Source organism: Camarhynchus parvulus, chromosome 3 (genome assembly GCF_901933205.1).
Source record: "Camarhynchus parvulus chromosome 3, STF_HiC, whole genome shotgun sequence".
NCBI lineage: Eukaryota > Metazoa > Chordata > Aves > Passeriformes > Thraupidae > Camarhynchus > Camarhynchus parvulus.
The window spans coordinates 45,563,721-45,580,292 of NC_044573.1; the positions used below are offsets into that span (position 1 = coordinate 45,563,721).

Below are 16,572 nucleotides of genomic sequence, written 5' to 3' on the forward strand. Positions count from 1 at the left end.
ATAATAATCCTAATTCAGATTGTGTTGTATTTGCAACACTAGACAGGCTTCACTGAATTAGCCTGTACTTGCTTCAAAGTCCATGAAAGGCCAAAATTTTAGACTGGGGTTGTCAGCTGTTTTATTCCTTTGGCACAGGATCTCATATAATCATTTTTGTAGGCATCACAGTGGTTTCAGACAGCACAGGTGTGGTAGAGTTAAAAAAGGTCATCACATGAGAACAGATCGATGTATGAGTATCACAGTAGCATGATACAAGTCATCCAATGCAAAAGACTGTGCAAAAAAATGCTTTCTGAAAAAAAATTACTAAAAACTTTTTGGATAGTTGGAGAAGTCTGAAAATTCACATTCTAAATCTCTTCTCCAGTAAAAATGTAATCAAATAAGATTTTTTTATTACATAGTTCCTGGGATGAAGAATGCAAAATAAGAGGACATCAAAGCTTAAGAGCACTTAGGTCCTTCATGACGCCTAATCACAATGGCATATGTTCTTCAGCACTGTTAAGTCCAGGCTCACAGATGAGCAATTCTTTTGCTGGATCTTTACTGTACCTGAAGATGTATATTTAGTCATAGGTATGCTGTCTAACTTCACATGTGTTTCCTGCCTAGTCCTGACTGAGACTTTTAAGCAGCGTAGGATTTAATATCAGTAGCAGGGAACATCATGTGAGGAGCTCAAAGCTGCACACTAAATGTGAATGTGACATGACAACATTACAGTGAGTAGCTGCTAAAAATATATAACTAAGTATGATGGAGTGATTTGCTGGGGTTTTTGGTTGTTGTTATGTTTCAGAGTTTTTTAAATGTTGTATTTGGGTCCAAATTTTCTCTCCCTTAATTCAGCTGACAGGAGATGTCATCCTTCTAAGGCTGAAAAATTATAGAATGGTTTGGATTGGAGGGGACCTTAAAAATCATGTAGTTCCAACCCCCTACCATGAACAGGGATATCTTCCACTAGACCATGTTGCGCAGAGCCCCATTCAACCCGGCCCTGGACACTTCCAGGGATGGGACATCCACAAACTCTATGGGCAACCTGTTCCAATGTCTCACTGCCCTCACAGTGAAGAATTTCTTCCTTATATCTAATGTAAATGTACCTTCTTTCAGTTTGAAGCCATTTCCCCTTGTGCTATTGCTAAATGTCCCTGTAAAAGTTCCTCACCAACTCTCTTGTAAGCCCCCTTTAAGTACTGTATGGCGGTCCCAAAGCCTTCTTTTCTCTTGTCTTCATAGGAGAGGTGTTCCAGCCTTTTTATCACTTTCTGTGTTCTTGCTCCAAAAGGTTGCTACTTAGGGGACCCCAGAGCTGGACATAGCACCCCAAGTGGGGTCTCCCAAGAGCAGTGTAGAGGGAGAGAATCACCTCCCTTCACCTGCTGGCCACACTGCTTTTGATGCAGCCTACAACATGGTTGGCTTTTGGGGCTGTGAGCATGCATTGCCCAGTCATGGTGAGCTTCTCATCAACCAACACCCCCAGGTCTTAGTCCTCTTGTCTGTTCTCAAACCGTTCTCTGCCTAACCTGTGTTTGTACTTAGGATCGATCTGACTGAGGTGCAGGACCTTGCACTTGGCCTTGTTGAGTTTTGTGAGGTTGACACAGGCCCACATCTCAAGCCTGTCGTGGTCCCTCTGGATGGCATCCCTTCTTTTGTGGTGTCGACTGCACTACTCAACATGGTGTCATCAGCAAACTTGCTGGGTGCCCTCAATCCCATTGTCCATGTCGCTGACAAAGCTGTTAAAAAGTGCTGTTAAAAGTCCCAATCTCTGAGTCATTCCACTTGTCACTGCTTTCTTCTTGGACATTGAGCTGTTAACCACAAGTCTCTGAGTGTGAACATCAGCAAGTTTTTATCCATCCAGTGTCCCCTCTGTCAAGCTTATGTCACTTCAGTTTAGAGACAATGATGTCATGTGGGACAGTGTCAAATGCTTTGTATGATTCTAGGCAGATGACATCAGTACTCTTCCCTTACCCACCAACATTGGAACCCCTTCATAGAAAGCCACCAAATTTGTCAGGCAGTCTTTACACTTTAATGAAGCTATACTGGCTGTCACCAATAACGTTCTTATTTTCCATTTGCCTTAGCAGAGTTTTCAGGATAATCTGCTCCATGACCTTGCCTGTCACTGACTTGAGACTGACTGGGCTGTAGTTCCCCAGATCTTCCTTATTTCCCTTTTTAAAATGGAGGGTTGTATTTCCACTTTTCCAGTCACTGGAAACTTCACTGGACATTTCACTGGACAGCCACAATTTCTCAAATATGGATAGTGGCTTAGCCACTTCTTCTGGCATGGATTAATCTCATCAGGCCCCATGAGCTTGTGTACCTTCAGGTTCCTTAGTCTCAAACCCAGTCTTCTCCTTTATTCTTTCAGTCCTTGCTTTCTGCAACTTCGGCAGTGTGGTTGGACCACTTGCTGATGAATACTGAATCAAAAGTAAAGCTCCTTTTATAGACTATTAAGTTTAATTTTTTCTTAACTTTTAAGGACGTTCAAGTTTCTACTTTTGCATATTCAATGAAGTTTTAAGGTCTGTTTCTATAAATCTTGCTCACAATCTATGGAGCTAGCACATAATTTGTATTCCTGTTGTGTGAGGGTATAACATCATAAGGAAGTATAATTGGCTGGAATCAATATAAATATTTATGTATTTATCTGATCATAGGTTTAAAAAATAATAATAACACCATTAGAAAAATATTCAGCATATTGGAATGCTCTATCCCAAGCTATATTCAAGAAATTGGGGTCTGAGTGTTTAAATTTAAATGTTCTATTTAACGGTTCTCTTGCCTGTATGCATAAAAATCTCACAAAATGGGGGAGGGGAAATAGGTATTCTTCATGCTTACAACCTTTTATTAATTTGTCACAGGAAGTATGGAAGGATATAAGACTCTTGATAAGATTTCCAGAAGAAATCCTGCTTTATACTCTTGTAAAGATTTCTTAGCCTGAATTTACCTGATAATAACTATCCAGATGTACTTAGATCTTTTTTTGGTGTAAATAGAAAGTCTCAAAACTATAGTAACACAGCTCTGAGTCATTGAAAAGGCTTTGTATCTGTTGGAAAAAAAAAAAAACTGGCTCCACTTGAAAGTTACTGGAAAGCACATTCATAGCTAATTATAAACAAATACTAGTTAACACTTTAAATAAAAAGAGAGGAAGAAAGCAGAAAGATTTAGGACATAGACAAGCAGATGAAAGGATTCTTGTTGCCTTCCATCTGAGATTACTCAGATGCATTGCTGTATTCAATTACCTGAGAAGATGTGATATTCCCTTAAGAGAGATTGGGAGATCAGAAGGGATGGCAGTTTTGTGCATCTCCTTACTCATAACTCTTTGAAACTGGTTCAGCAGAAATAGCTTAAATTGCAGCAGGGATTGGGGCCAGACGGTGACTACAGACAGTAATCACTGGGTCAAGACCATACCACAAACCAACAACAAAAACTTCTGGTGGAACAAAAGCTCTGTCAGGGTGTTTGAAGGCAGTTGGAGTAGACTGACAAGGTCTACTTAGAATACTTTCTGAATAGGCACCAACAGGTCAGCTTGTTGTCTGACTATGCTTATCTAGTACATTTATACATAGAAGACATTGATAATTCTTATTAGTTGCTAGCTTTGAGTCTATTTTTCTCATCAAATCCCTTGCATACTTCAGGTTCAATTCTCAGCTTGAGTTTTATGTTTGTTTGTTTTTTTTTTTCACAAAGCCACTAAGCACAAGCCCCTGTTATTATTTAAAAATTAATGATTGTCTAACTTTTCAGTCTTCCCCAAAACCCACTTCCTTTTTGATAGTGTGCATCCAAAATGGCTTAATTTTTCCTAGTGCTAGTCATGCCCCAACCACACTAAATAAAACATGCAAAGAGAACAAACACCAACAAAATCCAAAAATTGAGTCAAAACATATTCAAAAGTCTAAAAGGGAGTAGCGGTAGAGGGGGAGGGGAAGAAAGAAACTTTTCTCAAGAACTTTCTATTGATTCTGGTGTATTTGCTATTCTGCTTTGGCGTTTGAAGGTTTTTCAAAACAAAGTCTTGAATAGTATGCTAACTGCCAAAAAAAAAAAAAAAAGCGTTATTTTGGTGTTTCCTGAGGGTGTTTAAAAGTATATGTACTACCAAGGAGAATAGGGGAATTTTCTCAGAAGCACTGACAGAGCTCTTGTAAACTTGGACCTTAGACCCTGATAATGACAGAGTAACTGCATGCTCTTGCTTGTGCTGGTAGTTCACCCAGAATTTTCTCTATATCCATTTTCCTTCTGTCCTAGTCACATGCTTGAGATACCTACAGAAGGTATCCTCATGGCCTCTGTCAGGCACCTCAGGTCCTCAGGCCTTAATGAAACTGGGTCAAAAGTGACAGGTGAACTGCCTGAGGTTCCATACACTTTTTAAGAAAAAAAGTAATTTTCCCTCAATTTTTTTCTTAATTTAGTTTTGTTAGGACTTTTTGAAATTATGCCTCTGCCAGTGGAGATATTTGTTATATTTTCAAAGCCTCAGCTACTATTCAGTGATCACCAGTGCAGAAGAAAATATATCCTCTTTAAAGATCCTGGTAAATCTCCAACAAGGGTTTGTACAAATATTATTGATTGTTTTCTCTTTTATTTGTTTTTTTTTTTTTTCAGTAAAAAGGATTTCTATAAATTTTCCTGCTTTTTAATAATATGTATATAACATTGGAACACAATAATCCTAGTCTAAAACAGTTGTCTTGAGTTTCCAGTTAGTTGTAAGTCAAGTATTTCTTTTTAGATTTTTTTAATCCTGTGAAAGAGATGGTACAGTGAAATATCACACTTTCAAACAAGAAATCACAGCAACTAATAATAGAGACAACAGATGTTATTTTGCAATATCTGTCCAAAGGAAAAATGGTCTGTATGTATAGAAAATAGATATATTCATGTTATTAGCTTTTTTAAAAGTCAGATTTAGTTCACAAGATATAATGGTTAAATTTGGAGGAGACTAGCAGAGAAAGTTTTTTGGACTGAAAATGAGAGGATACTTGGCAGTTGTCTTCATCCACAGTGTGGCTTGATTTCTGCAGAGAACTTAGCATAACATCCAAAATGATCCACTGAGGTTAGAGGGGACAATTTCGTGGTCAATCAATGGTTTACATCCTTGCCTTTGAACCCCTTTTAATTTAATTTAATTTAATCTTCTAGGCTTCTTGAAAACAAAATACTATTTACAGAAAACCAAATTTTACAGTTCTTCTGAAGACCAGCATTTTCTAAAATGCCCGTGTCTATTTCTCACATTCAGTTTGGTGAGATACATCCCATTTTCATAAACGCATAGGTCAGTTTAGTATAGTTATTCATATCTGTGCCTTTGTAGATGTTTATATGGAACATTTGCAGGACTCTAATCAAAAAAAGAATGGTAAGAGCAAACACACAAAACAATGACATGTATCATTCTGGAATGTGGGTATGTGCTGATAAGGACAGAAGATTTGAGAATTCAGTTAATTAGACTTCATTTGTGTGATCTTGTTTGAAAGCTCATTTTGAACTGCATGAAATCAAGTTTTATGCCCCAATTATAAAACACCAAGCAGTAAATTTAAGCAAATTTTAAAAAAAGTGATAGAATAGAAATTAGGACGTCTGATGTGAGTAATTTTTGAAGAGATACATATGTCCTGTAGTTAAAAGAATTTATATAAGAGCCTTGGATATAGTACAGTCCTCACACTTGGTAAGCAATGACGTAGGGAGGAAGGAATGTACTTGAATTTTGACCAAATATATAAAGTGTTTAGGAAGTATAGACTTCGCTCTAAAAGGAGACCAACTTTAAATAATCTGAAGGTATCTTAATGGAAAAAGCAGGCAAACAGTGGAATGTCATCCAACGAGAAGGCATTAAAGATGCTTTCAAACTAAAAAGGGAAAATATAACTAAATCAGTGCATGTTGTAAACCGTTGATAAGGTCGCTTCACTCTGTTAGAGGTCACTTTGACTCTAAATTGCTGTGAGTTTTGAGATGGCCATGTTTTTCAATGTGACCTAAGGTTATTTTTCAACTCTATAATTTGTAGTAGATTTTTCAGAATATATATGCCTTCAGGATTATGAAAGCTGCTTGAAAAGTCTTACAATATATACAGTGTGTGAAGGCCAACATATAAATCTGCTACTTTTGCTTACCAATGTATTACACAAAATAGAGGAGTTAGTATTTCCTGGTATAATATAGTCTTTAATAGATTTAGAACAGTTTATTTGGATGTACTTCAGCAATTAGTGTCAAGAATCAAGTTCTTAGCTGGGAGTGTTAGAAAAGATGATGAACCAATAAAATATTTGGGAAGAAAACTAACCCAAAAGCAGAGATTCCTACATCTATCAGAAAACTTGCAAGCAGTCACTGCTATATTAGCTGATGGATTGGAAATATATATTAAGGCAGATATGGATACTGCATGACTACAAGGTTTCTTTAATGTTTTTCAAAGAAAATAAAATAATATTTTTGAAATAATCTTATTTCTCGAAGATAGAGAGTAATTATAGAGGCAGAAGAGAGTGCTCAGATACAGTCAGCTGCCATGGTATCCCAGGATTTATCTAATTTTTCTGTGTTGGCCATTGATGATCACTATGTTGTGATCATTGTGGACTGGGTATAGCTACTAATTTTTTTTTTTCATGTCACCTGTTATAGGTGTTGTCTTTGTAACAGGGAAGTGCACTTTTTTCCCCTGAATGTTCCTCCAAAGTGGGCAATTTTTAGCTGGCATTTGGCACTTAATGGATATATGCCAAGAATGAAGAAGCCAAACCAGTGCCTTCCATGCACTCTTTTTATACCTGTGATGAACTGCTTTGGAGGAGGAAGTGATAATATATATGCATGATACTGAGTGAAATTATGAAGTATAATGCATTCTGGGACAATTCAACTGGATCCATCATAACTAAATTTTTCCTGCCCCTAGACAAAGAGGAAAATGTATTTGGAAGTAGTTTACCAATGGGGTGATTATTACTGAGCAGAGTACATATAACCACTAATATCAGGTGATAATATTCCCATTGTACAGGTTATAACAATCTCCAGCTGCTTCAACAACTAATAGTTATTCCATTGTATCCAGGTATCCAGGATAGTAAAAATTCTGTTGTTTTGGTAGCAGGAGGTTTTCTTCCCTTGCCAATTAAATTTCACTGCATATCTTCAGCTAGCCATTTTCCACAGCTCTTGGATGTTTACTGTGTCTAGTGCAAAAGCAGTCATCTGATTATTTTCTTTGGACAGAGACAGATCTGAGTGCATATACCATATTTTCTCTTTCACTGGTGCCACCTGTTGACTTGTGGAAGAAGAATTGTTTCCATAATATCTTTAACTTTTTCTGTCTAGATAAATGATAACGCAAAAGAGTTGCAAATTAGATTTTCACCTGCCTAATATCTTTTTGGTAAAATGAGGAAGGATTAAAAATATCATTGCATTTGGAACAAACTACAAGGAAATTCTTCAGAGAAAATTCTTTATTACATGCATCTCTGTCATTCAAGGTTTCTACAGTTTCTTTTCATTGTGCAATACCAATTCTCTATTAATTCATTGAAAGTATAGATGCCAGAAATAACTTGGTTTTGTTTTTCTTTGTTTTGTTTTTCTTCTTCTCTGGACCACAATAACGTTCTTTTTGTTTAATTGAAAGGAAACTTGTGCCCAAATGGGGATATTCTGACATGCTTAGATAAGCTTAGGATAATATGCTTACACTCTTTTGAGAAATAAATTGTGGAATTTTTGCTCCATTACTGGTGGGTAAACAATGGTTTGTAAACCTGTGCAGAACATTTGAAATAAAGAAGCAAGTACCTAAAACAAGGCAACTCTAATGATATTCCATCCCATCAATCTTGGAAATTATAAAAATATTTATATCCTAAAAATACGACGTATGCAACAGTATACAAGACTGTTGTAGGATGGAATATGGTAGCCTCTATTTCTAAGCATTGTTTAAGTGAAAGAAGTCCAAATTGCATTTTTCAGTAATAGAATTATTTAAGAGTTGCATCCACAGACACTTAGTGATTGTGTTAATGCAGAATGAGGTATTTGATATTGTTTCATCCAGAGAGTTTGTGCAGTTTCTCTTTTGAACTATGTGTTTTTACAGGTCATACTTTGATTTTTCAGGATTAAAGTATGGAAAAAAAGAAAAGCATTAATGAAATTCTCTAAAAGCTGCCACATTTCACCTGGTTTCTTATCCAAAGCAATGCAAGGCTTTCAAGAAAAACTCTTAAGTCAGCCCAAATTCACTCAGCACTGGGCTCAAGTTCACTCAGAAGTGTTGTGAGCCCTCACAACCTTCTGAAGAATCTGGGCCAAGATTCAAGTTGGTATTGAAACCTGTAATCATTCAGGATTCACGTGCTCCTCAATTTCCTTGAGAACATCTACCCATCTCTCCCTCAGGTTTTCTGTGGTTTGCTGGGACTTTTTTTTCACTTTCAGGATGACATTGGTGGGGCCCAAGTCTTCAAGTAATGATTACTAAATACAATGTTTCCCACTGCAAATATCTGGGCAGTAGTCAGCAGTGCTACTGCTCAAAAGACTATATTGCTACTAATAAAAAGCATTTGCAGCACTAGACAAAGCTCTGATCATTGTTGTGACTGGGGAAAGTATAAGGCAATTCCGTTTGTATTTCCTTGCTACAGATTTCACATGCCTATTTGACTGTATGTTTGTAAATTAGTGTTGATTGAAAAATTTTAACTGAAAAACAGTGATTATCTTTGTATCTTAATTATGCCATTGCTTTGCTTTTTTTCAACAAATTTGAAATTTTTCAAAGACAGTGTATCTACGATGCAGAAAAATAATTTTAATGAGTTAATATTGTAGGGCTAAGTCTGGAAAGTGGAATAAAAAATAGCTGAAAGGTTTCTTCTTTTTTAGATTTCTATATGAATGTTATAGCACTGACATTTGTTACCAGGAAAGCTCAGAGCCTTTTCATGTTTCAAAACTTTCTGACTCTTGGGAATAGTATAATTCTTCTTGCAAGTTAACAGTCCAGAAGTCTAGCAGACTGAACAAAGAATCAAGTACCAAATTAAAAGAGCTTTTTGTTTAAGCATGCAGACTTTAAATGAGATTTAAGTTGTATTACCTGAATGACTGCATAAGTATAAATTTCACCTACGCTCATGCTCGGAGCAAATGGACAATTGCTTTGCACATCGGTGATACTTAAGTTAACGCGCACGTTCTTGTAGATTTTTTAAGTGTTCTTTCAGTCATCTAAATTAAGTGAAATGTGGGCAAAAAAATTATGAGAGGACATGTGGCAAATGGAAGGGTTTTTTCACCATTGTGTGGGAAGGACAGTTTCTTATTGTCATTTCCTTCACATGATCACCAAACGCTACTATTCTTCATATAAAACTAATCATGTTTCCAATACGGGCCTGCTACAGCTCTAGTACTTCGCTAACAGATGTGTGTGCAGGCAGAGGGAAGAGTTTTCATTTGTAATTGCCACAGAACTTGTACAAAAGCTGTAAGGCTGAATCTTTCCTACTCTTTCCTCAGCTTTTCCTCCTCTTGATAGACAAGTTCCCGTATTATTTGAGTTTTTGGAATCATTATTTAAGATCTGCTTTTAAGTCAATTTCATTATTTGGTTGTTGTTTAGATTACTGGAATTTTTTTTTTCCTTTTCAAGGCTTTGAGTTTTGGATTGGTTTCTTTTTGCAGTGGTGGTTTTGGATTCCTTTTTAATAGGGTTATCAAAATTTGTGTCATTTTGTTTATGTGGTTGTTTGTTGAATGGGGGGTTGGTTGGTTGTTTTTTTTCTCAGAATTGATCTACATGAGTATATCCTCAGGTGGTTTCTATATATTTTACACATGACATATGTAAAATTAAAATTATCCTGAAATATCTCAGTCTTTTACCTTGTTGCTAATTATTTGATTGTATTTTTACAGCCAAAATAGACCAAGAAAATGAAGAGAAGTCACTGACAGAAGCACATAAAAGGTAAGAAAGAGCAATGTCATAAGACCTTTCTTTGAAAAATATGGGGTTTTTAGCAGTTGATGTATTGGTAGCCAGCATTACTGTGTTTTTGAGTGGTATAGAAATGCACTCAGAAAGAAAGTGATATTTAGTTATTGTCAATTTTAATTTGAAAATGAAGAAAGATTGAAACTATTTAAATGAATATTGTACATTACTCCTGTCTTTCAGAAAATGCATTAACCTTATGTAAAAATAAATTCAGAGTATACCATTTGGACTTAGAAAACACTGTTCATACTACACCAGTATCGTGGTGATTTGAGAGGTATTTCGCATTCCCCAAACAAGTATTATTAGGTACCATTTCTTGTGCTTGTAAAATGTCCATTTTAGTAAAAAAAAAAAACTTTTTGTAATAAACAAATGAAATGTAAAATTAAATGTGACTTCCTTTGTAGAATTGCTAATAGATATGCAAATACTTTTTTTTTGTGGCAGAAAGCAAAATACCTCATTAAATTTCTTTGTGTGCAGTTGAGACAGTTTTCAAAACTGGGAACTTCACTCCATTGCACAACATGTGGTTTGTTCTGATTTTTTTGGAGACTTCTCTAGCAGCAGTGTTTAAATGGGAAAGATTTTTATCAGTCCCAGCAAATGATCAAAATATGGTGCACAGCATTTATAGCCCAAATTTAGGGAAACTCAGAGTCTGTATTTGTTTTTCTTTCACTGAAAATAGCATTTTCTATTTGTACTAGCTACAACTATTACTTAATAACTACTAATGCATATATCCATTCTATATTCCCAGAATTACGAAGTCTCTCAATAGGATTCCTCTAAAAGATATCACTATAAAAGTTTCTAGTTTTTACTAGGTTTGTCAGCCATTCTATGGCCTCAACACCCAAATTTGCTACCTACAGTAATGCCACAGGGTGGTTGATGTCTTTCCTGGTACATTTTTTCTCTATTTCCTTGGGCCATGTACCTTGGGATAGTACCTGAAAAAGAAGCCAAGAGGAGTGAGTGCCACAAGAACCTCCATTCTTACTTGTGAGGAGATGGTAGGTCCTTGAGTGGCACATCAGGGGTGTGGAAAGGGAGTATAAGAGAATCACAGACAGCTGCTTTGAACTGGTCTGTGTTGCCTTAAGTTTCATTACAGACTATTTAGAGTTGGAAGGGACTCGCAGGGATCATCAAGTCCAGCTCCTAAATGAATGGCCCATAGAGGGATCAAACCCACAACCTTGGTGCTGTTAGCACAATGCTCTAGCAAGCCAAGATAATATTAGGGTGTTATTGCTTTGGCTTGGTATCATGCCTCTTGCTCAAGTATATGAAAGACATTCCTGACATTTCTTAGGTTTGTTTAGCTGCTCGGTTACATAATTCTTATCTTTAAAATTTTCCTTCACAATAAAACTTTGAGAGAAGTTGGCACTCTTAGGAGATTGTTGTGATGCCTAATTGTTCTTTTAAGGAAAATATTTGTCCTGTTAAAAGTGGATTTGAATACAAATCCAAAGGTGACAGAAATCTAATGACAGTGGAATCTTCAATCTGTTCCGAAATCTTGTGACTTATCACTATCTTTTGGTATCTAATTCACTTTCCCTTCTAATCTTTTTCCCTGACAAGACTGGAACCATCATATCAAAAACTTTCTACTGGTTTTATTAGCCTGATGGGGGAAGAAAGCAAACTGCTCTGGGGATTTTTGTTCAGCTTGCTGTGCTTCTTCTGACTTTAATCCCTAATTCTTTCTTCTCCCAGCTTCTTTTACACAATTTGTCAAAGAAGAAAATTCTGCTTCATTGCTCCTCCTTTCTGTGACTGTCTAGGAAGGATATTTTCTTTCTTCCTTCCACCTTCCCACTGAAATTCTTAATCAGATTAGTGCTTTTTGTTAGAACACTGGAGACAACTTCATACACAGTTTTAGTATTATGTGTGATTATTTCAGTAATATTTTTAATTTAGCTTGAAAATAAAATGCTTGGGATCCTTTTTGTCAGGAGTGGATGAAAAAGATGATAGGAGCTTAAGAAGCTAAATAAAAGATTAGTTGCATTTGACTAATCATAGGTAGACAGCAGTGCATAGGATGACGAGACAAGCAAGTAGTGCAAGGAAAAGTGATGGATTAGATGGAGCAAAGTTAATGTGATTAATGTGCTTGGATTTTCCTTGTTGAAACCTATGTATAAGTTCAGGTCTACTGCATGAGAGCATTTCTTTAGCTTTCATTAAAAACCATGATTTTTTATTAGTAGTAGTATTTTCTTTATTAGTTTGTCTCCATTGAAATACAAAAATCCAAAAGAAAAGATCTTGTAGCAATAACAAAAACTGTTTCTGAAATGAATAATGATTTGGGGAAAATGCAGCAATGTGTATTTTAAAAAATCTCAGTTGTGCAATAGATGAGCTGAAATGTGGAAAGTTAATCTTACACAGAAAATGAAGACAAAGAAAATGGAATGTCTGCTCCAGGGACTCCATACAGTGTATAGCTGTTCATTTGTCACAAGTGAGAAAATGTTTAATCAGTTTTGAAATGATGTATTCTCTCTTTATTTATCGTGTTTAGTGACTTTAAGAGTGTCAGTATGTAAAGTGTTTATCCTAGGAATGGATTTCTGGCACATGGATAAAAATGAAAAGTGAAATGTTTAGCTCACAATAGGCATATGTTCCAAGATCTCTCCGAGTAAGTATCCTGAGATGAGAAGAAAGCACACAGGTCTATGTTTATCTAGCTTACGCAGGCAGACAAGGAAGGCTCCAGCCTGGTATTAACACTGAAGTGACATGGAATGTCTTCACCAAACCCCAAACAATTACATCATTCCCTTAACAATATTGATAAAGTGCAATAAGAAGGAACCTGGCACTTTCCAATTAGATCCTCATTGCTAAATGCTTGAGAAACTGTGAAATACTTGTCAAGTTAAAGCAAAAAATCACTCATTTGGGGGGAGGTGAAAGAAGTAAAACAGAAGAGAGAGGAGGAGGGGAAGGAGATCCTTCTGTATTCGATGCCCTTTATTTTTTCTTCTGTTCTTATTTTTAAATTTGAAATAATGTTCTCCATCCCAAGACTTGTATTATAGATATGCTGTTTTGTGTATTTTCATTTACTTAGTGTTAAATATTTTTCGTCTTTTCAGATGTGATTTTACTTAGGCAGAAAAAAAAAAAACCAACAAAAAACATTGAAGTATTGTTGTTTCCAGGTATGCTTAATACAATTTCAGAATGAGATAATGAAATAGACTTTTATCACAGTATCCACAGCAAGTAGGAACCAAGATTGCAACAAAATTATTATCCAAATAGTATGACAAGTGATACCTCATTTGCCGGGCTAGGATGAAATGCAGTAGCAACAGCAGAAATACCATTTTGCAAACTTATAATCAGAAATTAGTTACTCCTCTTCCTGCACTTCATTTCTGAAGAACCAATAGCCAAACAACCTGACTGAAGTTACGGGAAACAGCATTCAGTCAAGTTGAAGGTCTTAATTCTCTGCCTTGCTACCTCAACAGCTGAATAGCTCCAGAGGAGTAGCATGTAACTTTATTACTTTTTCTTATAATACCTCACCCAGTATTAAGTTCTCATCTCCTTAGAAGGCTTCCAGATTCACATCCTTTTAAAAAGAAAATAAATCCAGACTTGTAACACTGATCTCTCTTCCACTGAAGTAGTTAAGATGATATTTTCCTTCTCCTTTATCTGCAAACATTTTTCTCTTCTTGGAATAAGAACTTGGTTTCAAAAATTTAATTAAGTTGGTTTTTTTTTATATGCAAGACACAGTCAAATGATTTTCATTTTTCCTGCCATTTCTCAGTCTAACAATGAAGCATTTGATTCTAAATTCAGTTCAGCAGCACTGAAAGATTAGTTATTCATATTTCATATAATTAACTCATATTCCACTCCTGTTAGAGGCAATGTATGCTAGAAATATTAAAGAATACTAAAGATTTTTTTTTTTTTAGTATTTCAGATAGTATAGCCCTGCTTGAAGTGATAAGTCACTAAGTCAAGAGTCCCACACACTGGTGGTTTAAAATCGTTCACCTGTTTTTCCTGTTGATGCCTAACAAGACCTGGAAAGACATAAATTCTGTTTGCTATCCTGGCTTTCTGTACACCACTGATTTAAAAAAATTAGTAGAATTTAATTTTTTCTTTAGTAAATCTCAGTGCATTGTGAGAATATATATTTATTTTATAAAAAGTCAAACAGAGGACTTTTTGCCTTTTGACGTAAATATCAAGTGGGGAATTTAGGATGTGTGTGGCTTGGTATAAAATGCTCATCTCTCCATGTCTGGATAGTTTTATTTGGTTTATTTTATAATTTGCTTCCATTACTTTCACATTCCAGTGATTTTTGGGCTTTTAAGTGCTTTCTGAGTGCAGCCTCCCAGGCATCTCTTCTGTTTTCAGGACTTTTAATAATCCAGTTAGAAATGTGTTGTTGCTTTCTTTTGCTGTAGCAACAAAATGACATTAATTTTGAAGAGAAATGTTTACTTTTAAGTTGCCTGCAAAAAAAAACCCGGTATTCTTGACACAACACTCTTTGCAGACTTCCATTGACATCACTGAACATGAGAACCTCGGGAGGAACAAAGGTTTACACCTGCTTATGAGCTGACAAGTTGATGACATTTAGAGAAATAGCAGACAGTATGGTACAATGGCACTGCTGAAAAGCAACACCTCGAAATGTAGCACCTAAGTCTGGTAATCCTTTAAAACATTAAATGTTCCTCCCACCTCGCTACCCTCCACACAATGTTTTGGATTGTTTCCAAAAGTGAACTATAAAGTTAAAGAGAAAATTGAGTTAATGATAGAAATAAACTGGTGAAAAGCTTAGAATGGAAGAGGTATGTAGTTAAAAAAAAAGAAAAATAAAACCAAAAAAAAAAAAAAAAACTCAGAAGGAAACTTTTAACTGAAAGGCAAGAATATGCTATTGGACTTTGTCTTTCACTACTCTTTGGCCATTCATCTATTGTTGGTTGCTTCACTGTTATGTCTGTTTCTCGCTGTGTGGCTCCCAGCATGTAGGCTGGAATCACTAAGGGTAATACATTTCAGACCCTAGGTATACATTAGTTGGATCAGCAAAAAGTAAATACTTGCTGAGCAGAGGAAATGTGTATAGAAGAAGCTTACAGACTGTTAAACAGTTTGGATCATTCTAGTTTAGTATCCGTCTCTGACAAAATATCAGGACCGTAGATATGCAGTAATGGAAACTCAGCCAGCAGTTTAGTTATGTCAGAAAGTCTCTTCTAAAATATGGGTAATTGGTCTTATCCTGGAAGATGAAGTCCTTGTCCTTTTCTGAAAATATTTGCCAAGTGACACAAGTCCTTAACCATTTAGATGATTGATTTTTGCCTGTAAGAATGTTATCTTTTCTTTTAAAGATTTTGGCCTACTGGCTTTGAAAAATAATTTTAGAGATTTAGAAAAAATAATTTAGAGAATAATTCAGAGATCTAATATTCTGCAGTGTAAACTGATTTTTATGTAAAGGTTCATGTAGAGGCTTTATTCTTAGATCTTAGAGTAAAAGGTAAAGGACATTAGTTTAAGGTGCAACTGCAGTTACACAGCTAAATAACATTGATGACAATACAGCTAACACCCTGATAATAATATAGTTAAAATAACTTGGATCTGATCAACCCAAAACTAATGTCATGGCATCAGACTGAGGATTAAAAAAAGAGAAAAGAATAGAAGAACCATGTAGCTAGTAAAATTAGTGAGAAAATAGTACATGAATTAAAGTCTTTCAATGTGTCACATTTTGTTTGGCCTTCAGTTTATGTTCAGCAGGTGGTTTCACTGAGTAGCCCTCAAAAATTCAAGATATTCCTCTTGAGCTATTGCAGCTGAAGTAAAACGCTTGTGTGCGTGTGTGTATGTGTGATTAGCTCCAGTGCCTCTCCCTTGTGCATCAGCTTCTGATTATGTTCAGCAGGACTTTTCTTTCATCATGTTGTCTACCTGAGCTGTTTGGTTGGATTGTTTCCTAAGACCTTCATAGTCAGTGTTTGCATTTGCAAGGTCTGTGACTTAAATGTGGATAACGTGTCTCTTTTACTCTCTTATGCTGATTTGCCACTGGAGTTGTTCCTTTCTTCCTTGCTGCAGGTTACAATTTACTTTAAGTATTACAATATTATGTTGTTGTTGTTGTTATGTATGTGCAAAAAGAAAAGCAGAACGTCAGGGATGGGATTTAATTAGGTCACAATTGCTGTGGTAACTCATCTGGGAACTATCCAGTAATAATCTGTACAATATAGGTCATTCCTTCCATAACAATTTCCAGCTGATGGAAGGCTGCCATCCACAAGCTGATCCATTACATAGGGATCAGCTACTGCTGAAACTCCACAAGCTGATCCATGATATAGTTCTACTTCTCATATATG

The 16,572-nt window shown here is 35.8% G+C and overlaps 1 protein-coding gene across 3 annotated transcripts in view; it reads left to right on the plus strand.

Moving 5' to 3' along the window:
* Positions 1–16,572, plus strand: part of FMN2 (formin 2) — a 154,494-nt gene that overhangs the window by 110,285 nt on the left and 27,637 nt on the right. For all 3 annotated transcript variants that reach the window (XM_030946252.1, XM_030946254.1, XM_030946253.1), the window contains one exon: positions 10,054–10,105. In XM_030946252.1, coding sequence (XP_030802112.1) covers positions 10,054–10,105 — 52 coding nt within the window. The remainder of the gene's footprint in view (positions 1–10,053; positions 10,106–16,572) is intronic.